Raw genomic sequence first — 27,115 nt, forward strand, 5'->3', positions numbered from 1 at the left:
CTTGGCTCCTGGTGGGGATGAGGTACTTGGAGCGGGTTGGGCCTAGCAGACCGGCTTGGGGGCACTTGGAGGTGCACGGAATAAATAACCTGTCCTCAGTCTGCGTCCTCTTGCCCCTATCCCTGCTTCGTACCGATTAATCCCAGCCTGGGCTGGGTGCCTCTTATCCCAAACGTGTCCCCTGACCCCTTCCAAGGTCTCTACTACAGATTTAACCACCAGTATCTCCCCGGGACGCAGGCTGAGGGCCCGGAAGAAGCGAAGTGGGGTCCGGTTTTCACACTTTTATTGTAAAGCTCGGGAATAATTACACGGGTCTTTCATTGACAGCTCAGCAAACAAACCGGAAACGAACCGAACCGGAGGGGGTAGGGGCAGTGCCTGCGCATGCTCGCGGCTGGGGTGGGGAGAGGTCAGAGAAAGAGAAAGACAGAAAGAGACAGAAATCGTTACAAATCAACGGGATTGTGCTCGCAGCGCCAGGGATGGGGGTAGAGTGGAGGCGGGGCGGGAGCCCTTCCCGGGAGGAGCGAGGCGGTGGGAAGTGGCACGAACCAAGAGAAACACGACCCCAATGTGGGCACTGAGGTGCCCCAAACCCCCCTCCCCGATCCCCACCCCCCAGCACACGAGAGAGACACGGCCCCCCTCCCCACTCAAATAACCCGAGGAGACACAGTCTCCCTCTCCCCACGGGCAGACACACCCGCTGGGGAACCCCATGGGCGAGACACAGTCCCCCCTCCCAGAGAAGTCCCGTGTGGAGACTTTCTCATGGCCAACACAAGCCCTCCCACCACCAGGAGACAGCCCCCACCCAGGGAAGAAATGGCTCCATAGGCCAGGCCCTCAGGAAAGAGAGGTACCCCAGAACCCTAGGAGAAAAGACAATTCAGAGCTGGCTAGTCTCTTCCCAAAGTGCTACAGGTCAGAGACCCCCAGAGCAGAGATGCAGGGAAGGCTGGAAACATCCCTTCCCAGGCATGCTTCAGAGATCTCCCCCTTCCCTGGGAAGAGAGATGGCCCAAGACTGACATGCCTTAAGTACTCCCAGGAACCCTGGGAGGAAAACAGGCTCCCAGAGAGCCTGAGTAGGGAGACATGCTCCCATGGTCCCCAGCGGGAATACACGTCTCCCTAGAGACTCCCAAGGGAAGAGATAGGGGCTAGGGAGCCCCCAGAGGTTAGGGATGCTCCAGAGACCCTCCCCTGGGTTGTGAGACACACTTAGGGACCCTAGGAGAGAAATATGTCCCCATATACCCTCCCCCTACCAAGATACATGCTCTGAAGTAGGGGGGTGGGGACCAACTAGGTCCCCTCTAGGAAGACACTGACTGGGTCAGGCTGGGTTGAGGGGGGGGGTCTCCTCTGGCCAAATGTCGCCTATTTGTACATAAAACTGTACGCGACACAAGGCATTGGGGAAGGGCTTCACAGACCTAGGACCAAAAGGAGTGGTCCCCAATGCTGTCACCCATCCCCTGCCCACCTTTGGTTTCACCTCTAAGTGCCCAGGTGGTGACAGATTCAGCACCCCAACCCCAACCAGGGGGCTAGGGACTCTGCCTTGGCCTGTGGGAAGGGCTCCTCCTCTGTGCTTCTCAGCCCTCCCAGCCATCTGGGCTACCCCTTCCTTCTGGCTTTTCCATTGTGCAAAATGCTTCTCTGCCCTTCCACCCAGTGCTCAGGGGTCTCCAAGACCAAAGCAAGATGCCCAGGCGACCAGGGGCTTCTGGGAAGGGGAGTCCACTAACCTCAGGTATGTCTCCTGTCTGGACCACCCTCTCCACCAAGCAAATGGGCCTCATACAATCTTGCCAGAATCCTGACCTCCTGGACTCAGGACATCCTCGAGGCCACTGCCCCACCAGCTGGGCACCTCATGTTACCAACTCCATCACTATTGCACCTGCCCCGTTTGTGCAGGGGGAAGGGGCTGTCTCTTTAACAAGCCCCAGCCCACTTCCTGGGCCTCCCCCAGGGAAAGGAGCCTTTGGCCAACCCCTAGACCTGGTTGCTGCCACCCCAGCCCACTCTACCCCCTGCCCTCCATAGAAGGGCTGTGTATGCCGGGGCCACCAGCCTAACAATGCTCTCCTTTCCAGCACTGTTACTCCAAGCCAAGTTAGGGGCAAGGAGCAGAGAATAGGGCAATTCTTCAGCCCCCTGGCTTTTCCAGGGTAGAGGTGGGGTCTCTGGGGTTACAGGAGTCAAGACCCCAGCAACAGCTCCCAAAGGCACCAGACAACCCAGCAGCCTGTACCCACCCCTCCCACCCTTGGGCTGCCTCCCAAGCTTTAACTAAGTCAAGCAAGGGCCATACCCTGAGTCTCCAGCCTCCCAGCCTGGGCCCCTGGGGAGCTGGAGAGGTATGGGCCAAGGCAGTGGGGGTTTCTGGAAGGAAGAGGACTGAGGCTTTGAGATGGCCACAGTGGGAGATGGGGGCTCTACAGGATGCCCCTCACACCCTGGCCCCCTGAGGTGAAGAAAGGAATCCCACCTCATCATGGCTGACTGGGCTTCTCTGTCCCCCAATCTCCCCATCCACTCCCCCACAGGACCCCTGACCCTGGCAAAGGGAAGCCCAACTGGAAGAAGGGGGCCAGGAGCCCAGGGTGCCCTGAGGCAGCCCTTCCACCCCCTGAGATCAAGGCAATGGTGGTTTTACAGGCTGACGGATCAGTCATGGCAGGGGCTGGGGGGTAGGGGGCAGGGAGGAAGCAGGATGCAGGTCCCCCCTATTGGGGGCAGCAATCAGCCACCCCCTGAGCAAACCTTCCTGCTCCCAACTCACCCAACCAGGCCAGAGGCACAGTGATCCCCCCCCTGTCTAGCTGCCCCCACAGCCTCAGGGCCCCTATGTGATGCTCATCAGGATGTGGGGGGCCAGCCTGAGCGGGGATCCCCCCCAGGGCACAGCGCAACAGTTCCAAAAAAATAGAGATTTGTATTTTAAAAAAAAATTAAATAAAAGCCCAGCTCTGCTGATAGGCGAATGTTACCCCCATCCCCACCCCCACCCACCCATTGTTTCCCTGGCCTGCACCCCCATCCCACCACGGCCCCAGGGGTATTTACAACATGGAACAATAGAGGCCTGGGGTGGGGGGCACTGCAGCAGGGAGGAGGGGGTACAGGGCAGGTCCCCCCCAAGAGGGGTCCCCCAAGACAACACAACATCAACAAGAAAAGTTGCAAATCAGGCAGAAATGGGGACATCATTCCAAGGTCCTTATATACAGACACTGCATCTCCAGCAGGGAAGTGGGGGGCCAGATGGGACAGGCAAGGGTACGTGGTGGGCAAGTGGGCCAGCCCAGGACTAGTACGGGAAGACAAGGCCTCCACCCCACTTCCACCCGCATCCCACCCCACCTTTGGTAACGAAAGCCCTTCAGGGAGCCCCTGGTGGTGAGGAGTTTCCTCTGGGTGTTCCCAGAGAGAGGGGCTCCCCAGTTCAACCCTGCTTCAGCGCTGGAATTGGGGCAACCTATCTCTCTCTGGTCGGCCATGCAGGAAACAATGAGTTAAAGTGTGCTGCCCGTCCTTGACTCTACCATCTGCCCAAAGTGAGGGGGTGCTCCCTGGAAGTCGAGGGATGGGAGCCTAGTCATTGTAGAAGAGCCCTCTTGGGCATCAGCTGGGGGAGCCCCATAAAGGGGAAGAAGGGGCTCCCTGGGGGCTGGGGGCTTAAGTGAGGGGAGAGGACCTGGACCCTGCCTGGGGAAAGGGCCAGCGTGGTCATGAGGCAGGTAGTCCCCTGCAACTCGGGGACCTGGCCTGGAAGTCCACGCTGGAGGGGTCAGGAGTGGAGGCCCTGGAATGGGCCCATCTGGGAGCTGGCTGGCAGCTGGGCGAGGGGATGGCCACCAGCCAGAATGGGGCTCACAGGTAGATCTCACGCTTGGCCGTCTGGGCAGATGCCAGTGTGGCTGCAGGTGGGAAGTCCGAGGTCTGGGTCAGGGGGATTTCCTCCAAGGTGGCCGAGTCCTTGCAGGAATCATGGCTACTGTGGGAGAAGGCACTGTAGGAGGGCAGGAGGCGCACGGGGGCCGTTTTGGTGTTCCGGTCTTCTGGGGGGCTGGGGCTGCCGGTGCCCGCAGGCTCCTGCCCTCCTCGGTCCTGGTAAGGCACGAAGGTGGAGAGTTTGAGGGCGCTGCTCTTGGTCCGGCGGCTGGGAGACGACTGGCCAGGCATCCAGCACGTGTCAGAGTGACCGAACTCGCTGCACTCCCTGGTACATGTGCCCGTCATGGCGACATCAGGCAAAGGGCGCAGGTCTGCAGGAGACAGTGGGGACACAGTCATCAGGCAGGAGGGCCTCGCAGAGTTCCGCTCCATGATCTCCCACTGCCACCTCAGAAGAGGGGTGCATACCCCTTCCTGCCCACTGAGCTCAGAGGCACACCCTCAAATAGATACACACCTTCCCACCATCTACCACATGCTCACTTTCTTTCACACACACACACACACACACACACACACACACACACACACACACAGAGTCTATCCTTAAATAGATACATTTCTTCCATCCTCACCCACCCTCTAGCTCTGCTTGCACACCCCCACCAAATCTGCCCTCAGACAGGTGCACAAACACACAACTCATCTCCACACTCCACCATCTGTCTCCAGACAGGCTTAGACACACAAATCTACCCTCCCATAGAAGTGAGGAACTCCACATCCTCATTTAAGAAATCTTTCTTCCTCTGTCTCTGTCTCTTTTACACACACTCCTACCCTCAGATAGGTACGGACACACAATTCTACACTGGGCATTTCTATCCTCAGACAAAGGTGGGCACATACCTTCCTTCTGAAAACCCTCAAGCCTCACCATGCTCCCAGCTGTCCTGGAACCCCACCCCCACCCCACCCTAGGGCAGCAAAGCCCTGCTTTAAAGCCAGGGGGAGGGTACAAGCCTCTGTGTGAGGAGTTCACATAGAAGCACACACTCACACACCCGCAAGCACACTCATGCAGCCCCTCCCGGCCTCACTCCAGCCCCCAGGACAACCACCACCCCTGGCCTTGCCCCCCGGCTCCCTGCCCAGAACACCCACGGGAAAAGAAGTTGGCCACCTGACATCAGCAGTAGCTGGTGTGGTTGCTGGGCAGCAGGGTCTCCATGGGAACAGCTAGGCCATGAGCACTTCCTGTCACAGTTGCCCCTGTCCCGCCCTCATTCAGGGAGAGTACCAGGCGGTGACCCCCCTCAGGGACCTGACTGAGCAGCACTGCCTGGGCGGGGGCTCCCCTGGTACCACCCACCTTGGCTTTGCCTCCAGCCAGTGCAAGGTGAGGAAGGGACAGCTCTGTTGTTAACCCTCAAAGCGCCAAGGCTCTTCAGCTCAGGGCAGAGTTGAGGGATCCACTGTGGCACGGAGCAGAGCATGGGTACTAGGTGGGCGGGGTTGGGTGCTGGGCCAAGTCCCCCAGACCCCAGACCCCAGAGTAGCTCCCACATACCTGGCACTCCGCCTCAGGGCCTGCTCCGGCCAGCCGGCTCTGCGCGGGCACAAAAAGGACGAGATGGGCATGAGACACAGCATGGACGGGCAGGGTGGGGGCAAGGGCACTCTGGAGAACTGGGGCCTGGGAGGTTACACAGGGCCCTGTGCTTGAGGGGTGGACGTGGAAATTTTCACCTCTTTTGGGGGCTGGGGAAGTTTGGAGAGGATGGGGGCAAGACTCAAGGACAACTCCAAGCTGGAGAGTCTATCCCGAGGGGAGGCTTATTCAGTCTCCCCCTGCACAGGCTGCCATAGGTATCGTCACACACACGTACTACACACACATTCTGACAGCACACCCACCACACATTCCCACATTGCCCATTGCTCCGGCCAGGACCTCCCTTCTTTCATCACCCTGCAGACCCTTCCCAGACAGGTCTTTCCTGTCTCCAGACCTCGCCACTCCCTGTATCAGCTCTTTTCTCCTGCTCTTCCCCCCAAGGGACCACCATACCCTTCTCTGAGCTCCTCACAGCATCCAGGGTCCCCTCCCTTTTCTCAAGGCCTTCTGACCCTGTTATGGGACCCTCATTACCTCAAGGTCCCCTCAAGTTTCTCTCACCACTACCTGAGCCCTCCGGCCATCATTCTCAGGGTTCCTGTCCCCATGGTGGCAGGATTATATAGTGCTGAATGCAAGGTCTTTGGAGTCAGAGAGGCCTGGGTTTGAATCCCTCCCAGCTCTGTCACTTCCTATGTATAATTGTTGGGTAAGTGACTCACCCTCTCTGAGCCTCAGTTTTCTCCACTGTAAAGTTCTCAGGTCAGAGAGTTGTTGTGAAGATTAAATGAATATATACCTGAAAGCACTCAGCACAGTGATTACTGCTGAACACCCAATGAGCCCCGTACATGGAGGACATTTCTAAGGTCTTGTCACCATGCTCTGGCTTCTGCTCATTCCTGGGACGCCCTCAGCATGCTGATGCTCCTCACCATTCTCGGGGTGCTCCATCTCTCCTATGCTGCCGTCGGGGGTGGTGCGCTCATAGTGATCCTCAGGCAGAGCCAGGGGACCGAGGCGAGGCCCCGAGGACGACTTGCTGGATGGCGTCTCAGACTCCTCCAGACCACTGTCGTAGTAACTGTGCTGGGACGGGTCCTGCAGCTCCTGGGCCTGGCTGGTGGCGGAGAAGGTGACTCGACGGTGAGGTAACTGCAGGGAGAGAAACTATCACTGCTAGCAAGCCAGCCAACCTCACGGGGCCCACCACCACACCAGGCCCCAGCCTCAGCCAGGCCCACCCCCAAAGCTTCCAGCCCCCTCAGCAGCAACCAAGAAGAGGCCCAGCCCCCTAGCACAGCATAGCCCCCAGAAGGCACAGGCCCCAAGAGAGGACTACCCCTTAATTCTAAGACAGCTCCCAGGACAGCCAAGACCACACACTGAAAGTCTTAACAAGCATAGGCTTCGATATTATTATCGCCCCCAGGCCACCACAATAAGCCTAATCTAGTACAACCTCTTGTTACCGCACAGCCTCCCATGTTGGCACAGCCTCCCTTTAATTCCAGAACAGCCAACACCAGAAGAGCACAATACCAGCCAACTCTTCTAATTCCAGCATAGGCTTTAAACACTAGCAAGCCTCCAATTTCTAGAACAGCTTCCTAAAAGCAGTACAGACTCCTAATTCCAAAACAGCTCACCAAGACCACAACAGTCCCCTAATTTCCAAACAGCATCCCCCAAACTCCAGCTCCTCACCTGTCTCAATGCTCTGTAACTTCCCATTGCCTCCATCCAAATGAGGTGCCAACCTCTTTCTGATCCTGCTCCTCATGCCTGGTTTGTAATGCTGCAGGCAGCCTCAGGACTCCCTGCTGAGTCTGCTCCCACTCAGCCCCCCTGTACCCACTTCATTCCCCTCCAGAGAGGCCTGGGAGTGGAAAAAGGGGGAAGGGAAGAAGATAACAAACCAGGGCACCTTGGGGTTGGGGAAGCAGAACCATGGAAATTCCCCCATGCTCCAGATCAGGAAACTGTGAATTGTAGAGGGCAGGGCCCCAGAGCAGGAGGACCTGGACATGGGGGAGGGGCCTGGCGTCCATCAGAGATCAGGAAGGCTGGCCTCAAATAGACTCCTAGGAAATAGGAAGGAGCTTCTGGGAGGGGCCACCAGCTTGGTGGAGCCAGGACTTAGAAGCTTGCACTGGTGGCTGGGGTAGAGGGCGTGGTACTGGGACAGGCTGCTTCCAGCCCGCAGCCCTGTCTGCCTGTCACAGGTTAATGGTCACCCCAGGAAACTGGCAACCTCAGTTTGGCACTTGGCACAACCAGCCAGTCACCCATACACCCACCTAGGACTGCCACAGGTTTTCTGGCCAGCCAGAAATTAGGAGTTGTGGAGGGTGCAAACCCAGGACTCCCAGAGGGCAGGGGTGGGGTGGGACCTGGTGGGACGCCCCCAGGCCCAGGGCCCTGCTGATGAGTCTCCACTTCCCTCTAATCTTCTAAGACTTTTTTGATGCTTTGTCTTTCCTCTAAAACCCTCAATAGGTGGTTATCAGGATGGCCAGAACAGGTGGTTCTGGGATTGTAGATCCACTTCCTGATACCCCCCAGTTTCCAACCCATTTAAGGCAGTTGGGGGTGAGCGAGGCTGTCAGGACAAAGGGCTTTGGAGCTGAACTGCCTTCCCATCTTGGCTCCCACCCCATCTTCAGGAATAGGCAACCCTTCTTGGGATTCATGTTGTGATCCAAAACACTGAAGGATCTGGGTGATGACAGATAAGTTCCCCAAAATTGACCTGGACATTTGGGGCTGAGAGGTTGTGAAGAAGCATCATCCCCCCGATGTTGGGTGAACCGGCTCCAGGAGGGGTCTGGGAGGCACAGGGCAGTCTGCTTGTCTGGGTGCTTCTCTTTCAGGACATTAGCCAGCAGCGCTCCATCCCTGCAGAACCCAGACTTGGTCATCTAAGGCTTTAGTCCTGCCCACTAGGCACGTCACTCGGTCTCTTTTTCCTACGATTCTTTTATGTAAAATGGAGGGTTGGGTCATGCTTAATACTAAATGTTTCCTTTATACTATTAAATCTTAAAAAGCCTGCATCCAAATGCTCTCTCAAACTCTAGTCCTGAAGTTCTAGACACTTGCTGGATATTTCCATGGCTGTCTCTACTGGCCCTTCAGATATATATCTGAAATCAAATTCTTTTTCTTCAATCAGCTTGGGCACGGGCAATGATCTCATCACTAACCCATCATCCAGATTTGGAAGGATGATGTCTATCTACCTGGGAATCCTGGTAGCTCTCCCCTCCGTCCCCATACCTACCCCATATCCAATTATCCCTTGAGTCCTGGGTGTCTTTTCTCCCTAAGTTCAGTCAAATCTATCCATTCATCATCCCCTCCCCATTGCCACCATCTTAGTTTAGACCATACAGTTTCAATCCTGCACCTTCACCTCTACTGCATTTAAGTCCACCATACACTCCAGGGAACTTTCTAAAACTCAGTTCCTCCAAAACTCATGTGCTTTCTGGGGCCATTTCCTCTTAAGGAGCTTCTGGCAAGACAGCTGTGTTCTCTACAACCTAGTTCTTCTCGTTTCATCTCTCAGCTCTCTCCTGTACTCTCCCCTCCAGCCAGAATACTTCCCTTTCTGCCCCCCCCGCCCCCCGCCCCCAACTTGGTCATGCTCCCTCCTGCCTCAGGAGTTGGTGAACTTTCTTCCCATCTCCTGCTTATCATTGAAGAACTGGCTCAAGTTTCGCATCCTCCTAAAAGGAGCCCACTCCCATGTCCTATGCAGCTTTCCTCATACTGTCTTCCTTAAAGAAAGGGAGAAGGCACTAGGGTCAAATAAATTTGGAAAACCCTGAGTTATACAAAGTTTAACAGGTTCTCCTTTTCTTGCAGGCTTTACAGAGCCTTTAAAATAGGCTAATGTGATAGTGTAGCTCTTACTACCAAAACTAGCTTGATCATGGAACACCTTTTTTATAGCGTAATGGTTAACAGCGGACTCTGGAAATCAGATTTTCCGATACTTTGTGTTTGAATGCTGACTTCATCGCCAACTAGTTTTCACTTTTGTAAATGAGCGCTATAATGACTTATGTCACAAAGAGTTATGAGCATTGAATGAGCTAATTCACATAAAGTGCTTGCACCTAGTAAAAACTAAAAAAAAAAAAAAAAAAAAAAAGGGAAGCCAGCAGTAACAAAAGTAGCAGTGGGGCAAGTGGGGAAAAGTTTTACTATGGCACTTCTCACTCGACACTTAAGATTCTCAATTGCCTCATCTTTTCACTTGTATGTCTTATCCAAATGTGGCCATTTTTCCTCAAGGTCTAGTACCATGCTGAGCATCTAGCAGGAACTCAGCTTTTGTGTTTCGGTGATGACAATGGTTGTGCTTTGGTTGTTTCCAAATGTTGGGAGGAGGTATTCAATATGGCTGCATGCACAGGTTGGATTGGAGCCAAGGAATGGATAATCCCTCAGACCCCGGAAAGAAAGAGATGAAGGACCTAAAGGAATAGAAGAGCTGGTGGCAGTAGGTTAGGAACAAAAGACAGAATGGTTGGTCAGGAATTGCTGGAGGTCACCCTGGAGGTGCTAATTTGTCCCAGAGAAATACAATGAAAGTAGATTTCCCTTCCCCATGTCCCACTCCTCCAAAGCCCTCAGGAGTTTTTACTTTGGCGCTACCCCACACACGTCAGGGAGTTTGTGGACAAAATCAGAGTAGAGAGCTGGCGCCTTGGACCTCCTGGGAATGTCTCAGGCCTCTTCAGTTGCCATGGAGTCAGGTTGCCTCTGGCCTCAGAGACTCACCTAGGACCTGAGGCCCTATACCCAGACTTTAGCCCCCTCCCACTTAGGCACAGGGAAGGACAGGGTAGACTCAAGAGAGCAAGAAGTGAGAGACGGAGAGAGAGAGAGTGAGAGCCAGCAGCCCAGGTGGCCAGAGCAAGGAGCTGAAGAAAGGGAAGGGAGGGGACAGGGCTAGGAGGCTCCGGCCCCATTTCACAGGGAGCACCCTAAGAGTGGGGATACAGAACAGGTCAATCCAAAGGACCTGAAGATTCCCTCCCCGCTCCCCGGGCCCTCCTTGGCAGCCAAGGATGGTGATCATGGTGGGGACACACAGGGCAGGTCCAGATAATTGCTGGGTGTTGAGTAGTGTTGGGATGAAGAGGCTGGGAAAGGGACTTGGGAAGATCTTGCCCTTTGGGAAGGTGGCTGGTATAATCGAGAGGTTCTCTGCCTTCACCTGATGCAGGTAGGCTACACTCCACCCCCACTAGGTGCTCTGGTCTGAGTTCTGTCATGGGCTGCTCAATGTGGGCAGGTCTACAAGGTCAAGTCTCAGCCAGTGGAGAAAGGACAGAACTTGGGTGCATCTCCACCTGCCCTTTCTTCGTGAAGGGTGTCATTCCCAGGGAGAAAGCCTCACAAACATGGAATGAGGGGACATGTTGCCCGACAATCCCATGTGAAAGCTGCTCAGAAGGGCATTTCCCCAGACACGGACATAGGGGTGGATGGGAAGATGGTAAATTAAGATATGGTTGCAGTAGAGGGGCAAGTCGAGGACGTGGGAAGGGGCAGAGAGAAGGGATGGGAAAATTGGCTCAGGACCTAAGGAAAAAGGGCTGTTTCCAGTCTCTCTCACTCCTTCTCTCAGTTCCAGGAAAACAAGAAACCAAAACTCCAAAAATAGAGAACTTTATTGTCAAAGGTAAGTGTTTGGGACTGGGGCTGGGAAACTGGGGCCCAGCCCCAGGAGCCTGGGGTGGGGAAAAGGGTTACACACAGTACATATAGAAGGCACAAATGGGGAGGCTTCCTCCCTAACGAGTCCCCACCCAGTTACCCATCAGGTCTCCCCATTTCCCTCTAGAGAAGCACCATGGCTGGTCTCAGAGAGAGATCCAGGTTTGGAGTAGATGTCATCTCTATTTCCCTCCCCCCTCTGCCTCCAAACCCTTCTGCTCACCTGCCCATCAGCCCCCACCTGTATGACCCAGTAGTCCAGGGACCTGACAAATCACAGGCCTCTCCCAGAAGGAGGGAGCAGCAGGAGACCACACCCTCCCTCAATTTTCGCTCCGCCTAACCGTTCATGCCTGGGTGGTTAGGGGCATTGCCAGGGCGCCCGCAGTCCCAGATCTTTGGTCCCACATCCCACCATTGGCGTGGGTGGACCCTCACTTGGGCTGGCGAGTGCACAGGCCCAATACACGTGCTCTGTCACTCCCATACCTCAGTCCAGATGGCCCCGTGGTAGGGGTGGGGTGGGGGCCGAGGGGTGCTGAGCCGCAAGGGCTGGCCTACCTGCTTGCTGGGGTATTTGGGGGGGTTGGTGCGGTAGCTGTAGTCGGAGTACTGCTCCGAGCCCGTGGATGTGGTGTCCCCGGTGCCCACAAACGTGTTTGCGGGTGGCAGGTCCTGCACTACTTGGTGCTTCTTGGAGGCTGAGGGTGACTGGGGCTGCAGCTGGATGGAAGGCAGCGGGGAGTTAGAGCGGTAGTGGCGGCCCAAGTCAGGGCTGCCCGGCGGGTAGTTGAGGGGCAGGTGGATGCGGGGGCTGTCCCCAGGGGCATCGCTCATCAGATTGAACTTGAGGGATTTCTGCAGTCCAGCCTCATCCTCATCCTCCACTGGCTTCACAGGCTTCGGGGACTTGCTCTTCTTGCCCTTGTTTTTATTTCCCTTGGAGGCTTTGCTGCTGGGCTTGGGGGCGTATAGGTCCTTGGTCTCCTTCTTACCAGCCTGGTAGCCGCTCTTGGCCTCCCGCTGCCGGCAGTAGCGCACGAGCACTGCTAGGGCGATGAGCAAGGCCACGGCCACAACACCTGCCACCACACCGAAGAGGATGTTGCCCCGCTGCTTGGAGCGCTCGTATTCCGGATCCCCAGCAATGTCAATGTCCAGTGGAGTGTCCAGGCTGTGGCCCAACAGAGTCTCCAGCAGCGTGCGGTTGGTCAGGGTCTCATTGACATACAGGTGGACCAAAGCAGTGCCATAGCGTGGGGGCTTGCCGCGGTCACTGACCTTGACCACTAGGCGGTGCAGCCCATGGTGGCGCCGCTCAATCTCCTTCTCCAGGGTGATGGCACCTGAATGTGACCCAATCTGGAAGAGTCCGTAAGGGTTGCCACCAGCGATGCTATAGGTCAGCTCAGCATTGACACCAGAGTCAATGTCCTCAGCTGTCACCTGGCTGACTGTCTCACCAAGACGCGTCTGGGGGGTCAGCAGCCGGTGGGAGGTGTTGGAAGGAGCGGTGATAAAGGGGGCATTGTCATTCTCATCCAGCACATTGATAGTGACGCCAACATAAGCTGAGCGAGGTGGGACCCCACCATCCACGGCCTTCAGCTGGAAGGTGTAGGTGCTTTGCTGCTCCCGATCGAAGCTCAGGCTAGAGAGGATGGTGCCTGTGCCGTTCTGGATAACAAAGTCACCATTGTCCTGCTCCACCGTGAGCTGTACCCGGGCATTCTCCCCCTTGTCCCCATCAATGACTGTCACCATGCCCACTGGACTCAGCGCCGGCATGTTCTCCATCACTGAGAAGTTGTAGCCACTCAGCATGAACTTGGGGTCATTGTCATTGCAGTCCAGCACATTAACAAGGACAGTGGCTGTGCCCTGGAGGCTAGGGCTGCCCCGGTCGGCTGCCACCACCTTCAACTCATAGCTCTCCCGCTGTTCCCGATCAAGGGACGTCTTCACCCGGATCTCTCCAGTCTCGGGTGAGATGGTGAAGAGGTCCATGGCCGCTGGCTCAGGCTCCAGAGAGTAAACCAGCTCAGCATTGGAGCCCGAGTCAGCATCACTGGCAGTGACCTCAGCCACCACTTCTCCCGGCTTGTTGTTTTCCGGGAAGGTGACCTCAGTGACACTCTGGGTGAAGACAGGTGCATTGTCATTGATGTCCACCACTTGCACCTTGAGGGAGTTGGTGCTGGAGAGTGGGGGGTTGCCAGAGTCCACGGCCACAATCTCGATGGTGTAGTCTTTGACTTTCTCGTAGTCGAGTGGGGTGGTGGTCTGCAGGAAGTACTTCTTCTTGCTGTCACTTCCAGTGTCACTGGCCTGGCGTAGCTGGAAGGGCACATCACCGGCCACCACACAGGTGACAGCTGCATTCTCTCCTTCATCTCGGTCCGATACTTGTACCAGGGCCACAGCTGTCTCCTCTGCCACATCCTCTGAGATGTTGGCTATCCCGTCTTGGTGGGTCACCAGCCCTATGCCCCGGATCTCGATGGTGGGAGCGTTGTCGTTCATGTCCTTCACGGTCACCACCACCTGGGCACGGGCACTCTTGGGATTGGTGCCTCGGTCCTTGGCAAGCACCGAGAAGCGCAGGGTACTTAGGTCCTCACGGTCCACAGGGCCCTGTACAGTGATAAGGCCAGTGTTCCTGTCTAGTCGCAGAAGACGCCTCACGACTTCCGGGGCCTGGTGAAACATGTAGTCAATCTCTGCGTTGGCACCTTGGTCGGAGTCATTGGCCTTCACCTACAGGGCAGGGGAGAAAAACAAGGAAAACGAGGATAGGTTAGTCTGGGATAGCAAGTTAAGGGATGTATGTGGTGCCTTTCCAACGAGCGTGGCAGACACGACTGATGTAACACAGCACCCTTTTAAAAAGCAGCACATGTGCTGCCCTTTTCCCAATCCTGACACGGTAGCACATGTTACTGATCTAGTTCCCTAAAGAGCGTAGGGAGAAGCAGGCTGGGACTCTTCAACAGTGCTATAAGCCACTGCTAGAGATGGGACAGGGCAGAACGAAATTCTTCCGCACTCGTCTCCTGCACTCGTCTGCCCAAACATGGGGGTGAGGATCCAATTGTCCAACTAATACAGCCCTGCTACCCAATTCAATTGGCCTGCGACCCTTCTGAAGAGCTGGAAAGGTGTGAGCAGCAGAGATGGTGTGTATGCATGAATATAACACGCATGCATGCACATATACGTGTAAGAGACTGTGATTATGTGTGATTGTAGGAGAAGGTATATGTGTTTGTGCACACGTGTGTTTGCACATGTCCACCTGGAGGCCACAGGTGAGGGGATTTCTTTTGAAAGCAGCCAGGTAGGGATGTGGGTCAGAGGGAGCCTGTGAGGCCACTGCTCTGTCAAACCGGGGAAACCTGTTTCAGCAGCTTCTTCCCCTCCCAGCTGGGCTGGCGCTGGCTAGGCACCAACTTGAGGAATCCAGCAGAGCCTGTGGCCAGGAGGGAGGGGTTGGTGCAGGCCACAGAGCCTGCTGACAGCGGGCTGGGCTCCCAGCATCAAACAATGAACTGTCTGTCCCTTTGCAGTAGGCACACCCTCCCATGCCAACCGAAGCACACTTGACCGACGCACACTCGGCCCAATTCTATACAAACATGGGTTGTAATGGGACAATAGGAATGAGGTGGGAATAGCCATGAGCTATCAGGGTTCAGGGAAAAATACGAGGGTTGGAGTTCCATCACAGAATGAGATGACAGGTTGGGGTTGAGGGGGGCAGAAGGGCCAGGCATAACTTGGGAGAGTTCCGGGGAGCAGAGCAGAAGGGTCCTGTTCAAATCCTGGCTCCACCACTTCCCAACTATGTGACTTTGGGCCAATTATTTAACCTCCTCAAGCCTCAGTCTACAAATGTATAAAATGGGGATAACAATAGAACCTATTTCATGGGGTTGTGGTGAGGATTAAACGGAATGTGTAAATGCCTAACACTGCCTGGCATGTGGCAAGTGCTCTTTAAATAGCATTGATCCCTCTTTTTATCCATCCATCCATCCATCCATCCATCCATCCTTCTCTGAAAATTAGTGCTAGCACTGTGCTGAGCGCTGCACTGAATGGGGCTTCAGGCCACTGCTAGGCTCCTCTCCTTTCTGCTGGGACTTTCGACAGTGGTCTCTGTTCACCCCTGAATCAAACTCTCAGCCCTGTGAAAGCCGAACAGTTTCTCCTCACTCCTCCCCTGCCCTAGTCCATCTGTCCCCAACTTTTTCATTATGATTCCAACTGTTTCCCTGTCACTAGATTTGTCACCCAGCTCTTATCTGCTTCTCTTGACATCTCACCTCCTTTTGTCTCTGTCTAGGACTCCTGACTTCTGTCTCTGTTTCCCTCCCACCCTTGTTCAATTCTTAATGCCTCTTTACACTGCCAGTTCTCTCCCATCCTCTCTCTGTTGCCTGTCTACTCTAGCCTCGTTTCTGCCCCACTCTCCTTCTTTACCCCACTGGGAAGGGTGAAGCTGGTACAAACACGTAGGTTCTGAAGCCAGGCTGTTGGACATGGCCAAGGTGGGATCTGAACACAGAGACTGGTTGATATCAGGCAAGTTTCCTAATCTCTATGGGCTCAGTTTCCCATCTGTAAAATGGGGATAATGCTTACCTTGTACTGTGGTGATTAAATGATATAATACACATAATGTGTTTAGAGCAGTCTTGGCATCTAGGCTATTATTATTGGTATCCTCGACTGTCTGTCTCCCTTTTCTTTCTCAGTCTCTCTTCTATAGGTTCCAGTCCACCAGTCTCTAAAGAAGGGGTTGAAACTCCTTCCCATGGCCCACTTCAGTTTGAGGACGTAGGACGAAGGGTTTCCCGGGATAGGTAACGGTGTCCAGGGTAGGCTGAGCCCTCCTCAGCTTTCTCATATAAAAGACAGACAGCTTCTGCCCATGGGGAAGGAGAAAGGAGCTGGGGCTGGCAGGAAGCCAGGGCTGAGATGACAGCGGGAGATACACCCACCTGTCTGCAGGGACGCTTTCTCTGCTCCCTCCCAGGCCCTGGCCCTACCAAGCTGCCCAGCCCCTGGGGCAGTTCCCATGGAGAAGGGTGCTGAGAACTTCAGCAGTGGCAACCGACCCCCCACTGTGTCATGCACTGCACACCCATGGGCACCCTGTGCCTAGTGGAGGAGGCCAGTATACAGACATCTGAGTACAGTTTTCTAGCACTCTGAGGACTCACCTGTCTAAAATGATCTCATCTGACTTTGTCAAGGAGGGGGGCAAAGGAAGGCTCTGTCCTCTAGCTTCAGAAAAATCTCATCTGGCTAAAGGTCCCCTGGTTGAAAAGATACTCTCATCTCTGGAGAGATTCTACCTGGACAAAAGGTGATTCCCTTGTTCCAGCTCAGCTCACGTGTCTGGGGGCAGCGGGGTGGGGAGATCAATTGACTTGAAAGGGGTTTTACTTCTTAGAGATTTCTCCAACTTGAGTGTGCCTTGCGGATAGGGGATTACTGTCCACATGCTGTATCACTGTCACTGAAGTAGCTTGATAGAGGAACCTATCGCCTGCTGGGGTGGGGTGGCGCTTGTGGGCGGGTCTCACTGGTCTGGGGCTAGGGATAAGGGGTCTTACCCCTGTACCCTCGCAGTTTTCCCCCTAAGTGATGGGAACTCTCACCAGGTGAGGGTGGGCTCCCATTTCTAAAGGTGGATCAACCTGCCAGTGAGGTGGAGGGGCCACTTACCTGAATGACCGAGTGGCCTATGGGACTGTTCTCTGACAGCTCAGCCTCGTAGGAGGGCTGCTCAAACTTGGGGGCGTTGTCATTGGTGTCGAGCACAGTGACACGCAGCAGGGCACTGCTGGCACGTGGGGGGCTGCCACCATCCTGCACCTTGATGGTGAGGTCATAGGAGTCCCAGCGCTCCCGGTCCAGACTGCCCATCACGATGAGCTGCGGCTGTTTCCCATCCTGGTCCTCCGCCACCTGCAGCCCAAATAGCTCCTGGGCCTCAGGCCCAGCCTGCAGCTCATAGGATGCCACACCATTGGGGCCAGCATCACGGTCCGAAGCCACTGGGATGGAGAAGAGTGAGCCGATGTTGGTGTTCTCAGGGATGGGCAGCGTGATGACCGGTGAGGCGAAGTTGGGTGTGTTGTCATTGATATCCTGTACCTCTATCTGGCCCTCAAGCAGCCGGGGACTGCCATTCTGCACAAGGTCCGTGATGGACACCTCAAATTCCAGGATGCAGGGCTCACCAGGGAGCTGGTTCTGGCATTCACGGAGCCCCTCGCGGTCGATAGAGGTCTCGGTGGTGAAGATGTCACCAGTCTTGCCATCCACCCGCAGGTATGGGGCGCCTACCTCTAGTTTGTACAGGTGGCCCACATCTGGAAAACCGTAGTCAGCTGCGAGGCTCCCAATGAGGGTGTTGGGTGGCTGTTCCTCCTGCACCTTGTAAACCACCCGAGTGGCATGGCCTGGAGATGGGGCCAGCAGGAGCAGCAGTGCCAGCAGCAAGGGGGGCAGCAGTAACCGTTGCCCCCCAGGGCCTTGGCTGGATCTCAGGGGCCCCATTCCGGAAGGCTCCAGAATCAGGAGGGCTGAAAGGGATAGAGGCAAAACAGAGGGTCAGATAGGAGGAGGAATCTGGCCTGAGGGCTGCCCTGAGCCAGCCTCCCACTTTCCCTCTCCCACCTACACACCACTCTCCCATAAGGAGCGCTAAGCCCCAGCACAGAACCCTGTGTCTTACCCACAGCTGGCTGTAGCCGTTGTGTTTGCCCTATCTGGGGGAGCCAGTAAGGCACCTGGAAATCTCTAGAGCAGCTCCCGCCCATGGAACGCCCTGACCCACTGACACTCCCTCTTTCCCTCCCTGCTCTCTACTCAGTGCTTTGCTCAACACCTCCTTCTCACCAGCATTCTGCCTTAGTCACCCATGGTAATTACCCTGATACTGAGATAGAGACAGACAGCTAGTGGAAGGGTGAGGCTTGGAGCACCCCCAACGCACATGGTAGGAAAGAGACACAGGTACCCCTTATTACTTCCTGGACCCCAGATCATTACTTGCCACACTGAGGTACACTCAGGTTGGCTGGAGGGAGAGGGGACGACGTCTTGTTTCTCTCCTTTCTGAGATGCCAAGTCAGTGCATGTGTATGAGGTATGACGTCTCAAATCCCTCTTGTCTGACAAAAATCACCCATAATAATGGTGAACACACAATGGGATTTATAGATGATGTAATACAGAATTGTACACCTGAAATCTATGTAATTTTACTAACAATTGTCACCCCAATAAATTTTAAAAAAAAATCAAAAAAAAAAAAAAATCACCCATAATACCCAATGTCCCCCGCCCCCATGAAGGGCCAGCTCGAACTGGATACCAATCAAGGCCTGTAAACAGGGTTGAGGAGTAGGTGTTAGTTCTCCCCAACCTCTACCCCCACCCAACACACATGCCCCTGAGCGGGAACTTATGGGCGCACATACACAGTTCCCCAGGCTCCTTCCCACTCCCTCTCTGCCTTCCACTGGAGTTGGCGGGGGCGGGGGGTGGAGAGTGGAGCAGTATGAAAGAGACAAGAGGTCAAGATACCAGCAGGTGTATGGAAGAGAATAGATGTCAAGACTGGGGTCAGGACTGACTTGCCCTGGAATTGGAACTTGGAGCTGCCCTGGCCTGTCCTTAGCCACCAGGAGCCTAGCAGGTCTAACTGGGACAGAGCTGCCAATGACACCACCAGCCTTTCCCGGACCACACCCTCCTTCCTCTGCTCACAGTCTCTCAACATCTGGCTCCTATTCGATCCTTTTCCTCACAAACATCTAGCCCTTATTTCACATCTGGTCCCTCCCCCCTTAACAGGTCCAGGCCCATCTCTCCCCGCTCACCTCCAAATCTTTCCAATTAGAGTCCTGTCTGCCCTAGCCAACCACAAGCTGCATCCCCATCACCGCAATAACCCACTTCTGCTGCCCATTTCCCCCAGCTTGGAGGCTGTGCATTCGCAGACCCCAGCCAGCCCTGCCATACTGTCCGTGTCTTCTTCCTCCTCTCCAACAAGACCATGGCCAGCCCCTCTGTTCACATCTGTTCACATCCAAAGTCTTCGGCCCAGAATAGTCAGCAAAGGGCTCAGGTTGCATCTCCTTTCCCCACCTCCCCATTTGCACATGGAACACCTGCCCCTACCTGGAAATCCCGCCCCAGGCTCTGTCACAGACCACACCCACCCCACTAAAGGCAGGCTCTGGTCCCCCAGGAATCCTTCCCAGGCCTCTCCAGCCCATGGTGACCTGTCCTTCCTCCAATTCACAGCCACTTATTGTCTGCCCCAGTCCCGCGCAATGAATCACTGTGCTGCCCGGGACACCACCCGCTTATGCTCTTCACCTCCAGTACTGGTCACCTGTTCTTGTGTTCTCTGCCTCTCCAGGCAAATGCCAAACATTCCTGAAGGAAGGGACAGGGCTCCCTATACTCACCCCCCACCCTTGCTCCTTCACAAAGCTGGGCACACTGTAGATGTTCATTCATGCATTCAATGAATGTTTATTGGGCACTTACAACATGCCAGGCTTTGTCTTGGCACTGGGACACAGCAGAGAACAGGACAGATGCAATCTGCCATCGTGGGCTGACAGTCGTTCTAACTCAATGACTATCTGTCAATTTTGTTTGATTGTACCCATTTGGCACATATCAGGCAGCAGGATAGAGAAGAGCAGGGACTATGACATCAGACAGTCTGAGGCAAATCCCAGCTGCCCACTTCCTGGCTGCAGGTGCCAGAGCACATGATTTAGAGTCTCAGTTTCCTGATCTGTAAAATGGGGATCATACTCCCTATTTCCTAGGGAGTTTGAAGTCATGTGGGCTAAATGCCTAGCACACAGTGAGTACGCAAACAAATGCCCCTCAAAGCACTTATAATTGTAGTTATGTAGTTGCTTGGGAAATAATCTAGGAATTATTTTGTCTTTCCTGCAAGATTGAGCAGAGAGCAGGAGAGCCTCTGCTTTGTTTACTCCTAAATCCTCAAGATGCCCCCCACACACATACACTCACAGCTCTGGACATGGCATACAATAGGTGCTCAGTAAGAGCTCCTGAATAACTGGTTATTTTAGCTCCCTGGCTCAGCCTACCCTGGCACTTTCGGTGTGGTCCTTGCTTGTTTCCTTGCCCATTGTCCCTACTGAGAACCTGCTGGGGTCAGTTTAATCCTTCTCTGTTTAGGTCCGTAGTAGATTCTCAGCAAGTGCTCATTGAACACACATATTCCTTAAACACAAGTCTAACACTTCACTTGCTCCATGTAGCCTGCCCAAAGCACTGCCAGCCTCCCTCCCTGGTCACTCTCCAGAATGTGCTCAAAGTATTGGAGGCCGTTATCAGATTAGTGTGTGTTTGTTCCTAGCTGCAATCTTAATCTCTTTAAAGGAAGTAAGAATTTATCTGATGCTCCATTTGGATCCACCCTCCAGCCATTTCCCCTCTACCTGCGTGGACCTGGCACAAGGCTCGTCTTACCATCATGCCCCAACGCAGACACACCTGTCTCCAAAGAACCTCATTCCCTGCTAGGCACATTATCCTGCCCTCACCTCATAGCACACGCACAACATGGGACCACCATGTGCACCAATTCCAGGCATAAGTCTGGGCAGGGTGAGGGTTGCAGGGAATTACGCTAAACCTGACAAAGAGGAGAAATTAGGCAGTGACTGCTTGCCTCCACTCACTCTCAAGGATTCGTAAGCTTTTTGGGTCACATCCCCCTTTATGAATCTTATGAAAACATGGTGCAGAGTCAGGGTGACTTTGACTTGGGGTCACAACCTGGGACTCTAACCTCTCAGGCCTCCCAGGCAGCACAAACACAACATGACAAACACAACATGCTTGTGACCCACCACCACCACATACCACCCCCTCCACCCCCCCAACCCCCACCCCCGAAACCGAACTTTTTTTTTTTTTAAACTTATTTATTTAAGTGTGTTTTTCCAGGACCCATCAGCTTCAAGTCACATAGTTGTTTCAATCTAGTTGTGGAGGGTGCAGCTCACAGCAGCCCACGTGGGCATCGAACAGGCAACCTAGTTGTTAACAGCACTGCACTCTAGCCAACTGAGCTAACTGGCTGCCCCCAGAAACCAAACTCTTATGAGATCCCTTACCTCTAGGCAGCAGAGGAGCCAGGAAAGGACTGTGGTATCAAACTTCTGAATTGGAAAGAGAACCACAGAGGAATATCCAAGGCAAAGAAGGTAGGGGAGGAGGGAAGTTCCTAGGAGGTAGGAGGAATTTGGGGGAAAATGAGGTTGGGGGAGGGTACCCAGAGTAGGGGCAAGACTTGCAGAGGGTTTAGGCCCTTGAAGCACCTGCAGAGTTCTTTTACCATGAGGATTGTCTGGCCCTACCCTTAGGAATTCTGATTCTGGAGGGGGGACCCGGAGAAATCCCCAGGCGGCAGGAAGCAATGGTCCAGACCTTCCGGGAACAACTTTTGAGATACACTAGATCCTAGCAGTTCAGAAAGAAGCACAAACTCTGTCATAACCACCTTTACTATCATCATCATCACTGTCATCACTAGGTCCCAGCTAACACTCCCTGAGATTGTACTACATGTACATACATTATTTTGTCTAATCCTCCCAAGCCTCTGAAATGAGTACTATTTATTATCACATCATTCCCCATAGTACAGATGATAAAATTGAGGCTCAAAAAGAATAATTAATCATCTTAGGTCACAGAAGCAGTAAGCAGAAGTCAGGATTTGAGAAAGAATGCCTCTTCACATCCCGGAGTCTGGGGAAAGGCTGGATGGGGGAGGGGAAATCAACAGAAATCACCTACAGAGGCTAGAATATGTTTGCTATGTGTCCCACCACCCCCTTTCACTCTCTCTGGGCTGCCAAAACTGCCAGGCAAGGAGTGGAAGATAAAGAGAGGGCCTAGGGTTCAAGGACTAAAGGGCCCCAGGCTTCCCAGGCTGCTTCCGGGGCCTTAGGGATGCAGGGAGAGTCAGAGCAGCAGTAAGGCGGCCTTTCCCAGCCCTGCTCCCACCATCCCTGAACTTTGTCCCGGTGGTTGGCTATTGGGAGTCAATTCGCCACAGATGGCAGCCAAGCAGTTAGTGCCATATCTGCCCTTTCCCAAGCCCCAGCAGCCTTTCTGGTAAGGATGTCCCCACCTCTTGCCAGTGACTTGGGCACCCAGGATCCCGAGAAACCAGAGCTTCTGCAGGGACACTGACTCATCCTTCTCAGGCCTAAGGAGTACAGTGAGGTGTGAGGGGGCAGAGACCAGGGAAGGGCAAGGAAAACACTATCTGTGTCAACATCTGGGGAGGGAGGACAGTGGGGAGGACACACCTGGAACCTACATTTCCAGCCTACCTCAGAGACATGGGTCATTTCTTGATAAATACTATGGCCTTGATAAACACAGACGAAACACACAGAGGCAGCTATCACTATCCCAGGGACCAGGTCAGCCCTGGACCCCCCACCGCCCACCCCTGCACTGTTACACAACAGCCACTGACACTGTCAACACAAAACACCAAGGGACAAAGTTAACGTCTGGGAGAGGAGGGTAAGCAAGCAGGGCTGCACGGGGTGTAGCTGCTCAGAGGCCTCCCAGGGTGAACAATGCCAGCCCTCAGCTCCTCTCCCTTCTCTGCTATAACCCTCTATTAGCCTCTCCAGGGCTTCTAGGCACCTGCATTCTTGAGTTTGCTTGTCAGGGTTCAAACCCTTGCTCCACCACTTCCTAGCTGTATGACCTTGGTAAAGTAACTTCACCTTTCTAAACCTATTTTCATACTGTGAAATGGAAATAATAAATCCGGCCTTTTGAAGTTATTTGTGAGGATTAAATGAGATCCGATGCATTAATGTCTGTTAACATTGTAAAGTGGATATATACTGCTGTATCTTTCAATCACTGAATAGAGCATTTTATTCCCAGCACCAGGCACACAGTAGGTACTCAATAAATAGATGAACCAATCCCCTGCTAACTGGCAAGACGAATGAAAGCAAGGATGGCATATATGTTACTACTGTGTTGCATCCTCACCACACACTATGGGCCCTGGCAGATAGTAGGTGCTCAACACATTGTTGGAAGAATCTCTCTCTGCAGCAACAACTATCCTTGCTCATGGCAGGGGCAGCCCTCACCCAGTATCAGAAGGGCTTCCTCCATCTCCCCTCGGAGAAGCCCTGATTCCCATTCAGCCACACCCCCACCCTTGCAGGCCCTCTCCTGGCCCTTCCATCCCACTCCTTCCAGCAGTTAGCTCACTCTCTATCTAGCCCAGCTCCCCTGAAGAAGCAGCCACAACAGCAGCCAGACCAGTATGGCACCTCTTTCCAGCTCAAGGCCCTTTTGGAATTGGGGACTGGGTGTAGGGGAAGCAGGGAAACCAGACCAGTTCCCCTTCCACACTGTCCCTGGCCATCTCTGGAGGGCCTTCTCATCCCTCTCCTCTTGATTCCATCCCATGCCCTGGCCTAGTTGTAATTACAGATTTCAATCCTTCCAGACCCCCTCTTCAAGAAAGGAACACCCTGCCTCTCCCCAGACACACACCCAGACCTCTGGGGTGTCACAAACACCTTCTGGGTGCCCTCTTTCCTGGCAGGAAACGAGGGTTGGCCCAGAGCAGGTAATGGAAGGCTCCCTGCGTTTTCCGGAACGTCCAGAGCTCTGCCGGCCAGGGCAGCCCCTTGTCTACACCGCGGTGGTCAGCGGGGGCTCCCCGCACACACCCAGCGCGCGGGGCGTCTCCTCCCAGAGGACGCTGGAGTGTTGGGGGCGGGGGAAGAAGGGGACAGCGACTGTCCCTCCACCATCCTAGGGCTCGGGCGGCCCCACCCCCACCCCGGCTGTACCGGGCCTCTGGGAACTCCAAGCGAGGCGGGGGCGCGGCGCGGTGAGAACACGCCTCGGCCAACCGGCCCCTTGCACTCCCAGCCCCAGGGACCGCCGCGGGCGATCTCTTTTCCTCCGCATCTCCTGCCTCTGCTGTAGGGACCCCGCAAGCCCGCGTCGGTTGGAGAAGCTCTGCGGGTGCTGAGAGGGGGCGGGGAGCGAGACGGCGGCCGAATCACAAAGCCTCCAGCCCGGCTGGGGAGGGACATTCTCATAAAACCGACCCTCTCGCGGCGGGAGAAAAAGGGGTCTTTGCCCCGCGCTCAATCCTCAAAGACCTCAAGGCCGCCCCGAATATTTCTTGCTAGAAGGAACAGTCACCATCACTGGGGAAACTGAGGCCAGAAGTCTGGGCTACTGAGGGTAGCTGGGGGGACGGGAGACGAGTTCATCTCACCTACCAATTTTGCTCCTGAGCGTGCCGCGATCTCCCTTTTGGCCCCAGGGCCTTGTCCGCCCAGAACTCTGGCCTGCAGCCGGGACCCGGCGGAGGGGGCGCCCAGGTGTGAGACGGACACAGGTGTGCTGGGGACCCAGGTGGCTCGGAGAACGCGGCTAAGTGATCCGAAGAGGGCCGCAAACACCGCCCCAGGCTTGCACCCTCTGCAAAGGGACCTAGGGCCCGGGAGCCCTGGGGAGGCGCGGCCTTCCAGGTCCAGCTCGTTCCGGGAATACCCAGCCCGCCCGGCCCCGGAGTGAAGGTGGGGGAGGAGCCGGCTGGGGAAGCCGGTCCCTCCGGCCCCCAGGGTTCCCACTGTGCCAATATTTACAGTAACAATGTCGTGATTAAGGTGAGGGGGCGTTAGGGGCTCGCCTGGCGTCCCCGGCATCTCCTGACGGAATTTGGCCTCCGAGGGACAGGCACTGAGTGTGTGAGTTTGTGTGTACACGCTGCAAGGTGTAATGTGATACTGTTGGTGTAAGGTGTGTGTGACACTCACTGTTAAGACATGTGAAACAGTGGATTCTGTGTTTGTCATCGTTAGGCGCTGCTGCAGGTGCCACTTACTGTGTTAGGGTGTGTGCCTTCAAGACGTGTGCTGAGACTGGGTTATGTTTATGTGGGTTCAGTCGAGGGGTGCAAGCCGACCTGTGATGTGTACCTACTGGTATGTTCTGGCCAAGGAGTAGGTAACATAATTTATGTTAGGGTGTGTTCCTTAAAGGAATATGTGTGTGTAAGACTAGGTTTTGAGTGGTCATCTGGCAAACTGTGGCCGTGATATTCCTACATGAGAACACAGGATTGTGTTTAGTATGTCCAAATGTCACACCCGGTTGTGATCGGTTGCTCGCTAAGGCCGCAGGTTGTGTGTCCGTGCTGCTGAGCATGCAGAGGCTGAAGCGGATTCTGAGCTAGTGACGGTGCCCCAGTGGGCGCTGGTGTGCGGGAGGTATGTCTGTGTGCACATATGTACGGATGTATGTATGCGTGTACATATGTCCGTGGACTGGCCCTCCGGGCGCCCGCGAGGAGCTGGAAGCGCCTGAGTGAGCCGAGCTGGTCGCCCAACAAGTGTGTGTGTGTGCGTTGTGGATGAGGGTCCTTGCTACTTCGTCCTCGGGGAGCCCCCCCAACTGGGGGTTGCGCGCTTCCCCAAAACCATCTCCATCCCGCGAGCTCGTAGGGTCCCCTTATCCCCGCGGCTCCAAGCGTGCTGGGGTGCGGGATGCCGAGGCTGGGGTCCGATTCAGCACCTTTTCTCCTCGCTCGGCTTCTCGCCACCATGGAATCCAGGGTGCCCCGGCCTCAACCCCTACTCCGAGCTCCCAGCCTCTCCCACCTCTGCCCCGGCGCGCCGAACACCGACAGGGCCACGGTGGCCTCGCTCCGAAGAGAGCCCCTCCCGCAGTTCCCGCCGGCCATGGCCGCTCCTGGCCAGGAGCCGCCGCCGCCGCCTCCACCGCCGCCAGATCCTTACCCGCCTCGGGGCAGCACCGGCCGCGGGCCCTGCAGTCCATGAGCCACCACCGGCCCGGGCCCGGGCTGCGGCTCTGCACGGCTCGGGCTGGCGCTGCGGTTCAGGCTCCGGCTCCGGCTGGCTCTGGGCACAGCAGCCGCAGCGGCTTCGCGTCCGCGCCGCGCTCCCGCTCTCGGAGTGTGTGTGAGGCGGCAGCGGCAGCGGCGGCGGCGGCGGCGTCGGCGGCGGCGGCGGCAGAGCCAGCAGCGAGAGAAGCGCACAGCCTGGCCCGCCCCCTCCCTCCTCCTCCCTCCCTCCTCCCTCCTGGCCCGCCCGCCTGCCTCCCGCCCGCCTCCCAGCCCCCCCCCCTCGGCCGGGAGGTGGAGCTCCGGACCGCTCAGGTCCCACTGGGAGGGGACCCCGAGCACCGCTCCCCAAAACGAGGACCCCCTTTTGCTATCTCCCCATTACCAGGGGCCCGGATACACAGGCTGTCCCCCTCACTGGCTCTTCACCTTACACTTATTCCACCCGAGCCCGGATCTGGGACCCCTCCCGAATTCCCTTCCTAACCTCACTCAAACACCTCTCCCTTTCCATGCCCCCTAGGAAGTCGAGGCAGGGGTAAGTGTATCCCCCAGTGCCTTCATCCCTCGGCATCTCCTCCTCCAGATCCATCCTCTTCCCGCCAGGACCCCCATATCACCCGGTGTGGCCCTCCCTTCCCACTGCGCTCTGGGGAAGTCCACCCCTCCCCCTCTGGCCGGAGCCGCAGAGCGGTCAGCTTCGGTGGCCGCAGCAAGCGGTGGAGGTGGGGCTGTAGAGGGGAACGTAGGAGGGGGAGGGTAATGGGACCCGAGGGCTCCTCTAGTGTGAGCATGGGGGAGATATGCTAGTGTGAGAATGAGGTAACACGCCCGAGTTGGGCTATTCGAGGGTCCCCCAATCACCTGCCCTTAGGAGGGTAAGGAGTTGTGGCGCCACACATTTA

General features: G+C 55.5%; 1 protein-coding gene across 5 annotated transcripts; it reads right to left on the bottom strand.

The window, feature by feature from the left end:
- Window positions 1-269: 269 nt before the first annotated feature.
- On the bottom strand, window positions 270-26,389 carry PCDH1 (protocadherin 1). 5 transcript variants are annotated; one of them, XM_074313697.2, is made up of 6 exons: window positions 26,146-26,389; window positions 16,997-17,859; window positions 11,825-14,020; window positions 6,466-6,685; window positions 5,483-5,521; window positions 4,145-4,283 (listed from the first exon to the last, which is right to left on the bottom strand). In XM_074313697.2, the coding sequence occupies exons 1-5, from the start codon at window positions 26,183-26,185 to the stop codon at window positions 5,496-5,498; spliced, it is 3,345 nt and encodes a 1,114-aa protein (XP_074169798.2). In that variant the 5' UTR covers window positions 26,186-26,389; the 3' UTR covers window positions 4,145-4,283; window positions 5,483-5,495. The 5 variants fall into 5 exon arrangements, with proteins under 5 accessions (XP_019594647.3, XP_019594648.3, XP_074169798.2 ...); XM_019739088.3 differs by lacking the exon at window positions 5,483-5,521 and having other exon boundaries at window positions 270-4,283; window positions 26,146-26,388; XM_019739089.3 differs by lacking the exons at window positions 5,483-5,521; window positions 26,146-26,389 and adding an exon at window positions 24,625-24,879 and having other exon boundaries at window positions 270-4,283.
- Window positions 26,390-27,115: the final 726 nt, after the last annotated feature.

Source organism: Rhinolophus sinicus, chromosome 5 (genome assembly GCF_057876585.1).
Source record: "Rhinolophus sinicus isolate RSI-liver-muscle chromosome 5, RSI-T2T, whole genome shotgun sequence".
NCBI lineage: Eukaryota > Metazoa > Chordata > Mammalia > Chiroptera > Rhinolophidae > Rhinolophus > Rhinolophus sinicus.

What these genes read in the sequence shown, in the direction of transcription:
- PCDH1 (XM_019739088.3), bottom strand. Translation starts at nt 26,185, where the DNA reads ATGGACTGCAGGGCCCGCGGCCGGTGCTGCCCCGAGGCGG. An exon ending in CCGGTGCTGCCCCGAGGCGG is followed by an intron (nt 17,860 to 26,145) that starts GTAAGGATCTGG and finishes TATCCCTTTCAG; the next exon opens with CCCTCCTGATTCTGGAGCCT. An exon ending in TAGGCCACTCGGTCATTCAG is followed by an intron (nt 14,021 to 16,996) that starts GTAAGTGGCCCC and finishes CCTGCCCTGTAG; the next exon opens with GTGAAGGCCAATGACTCCGA.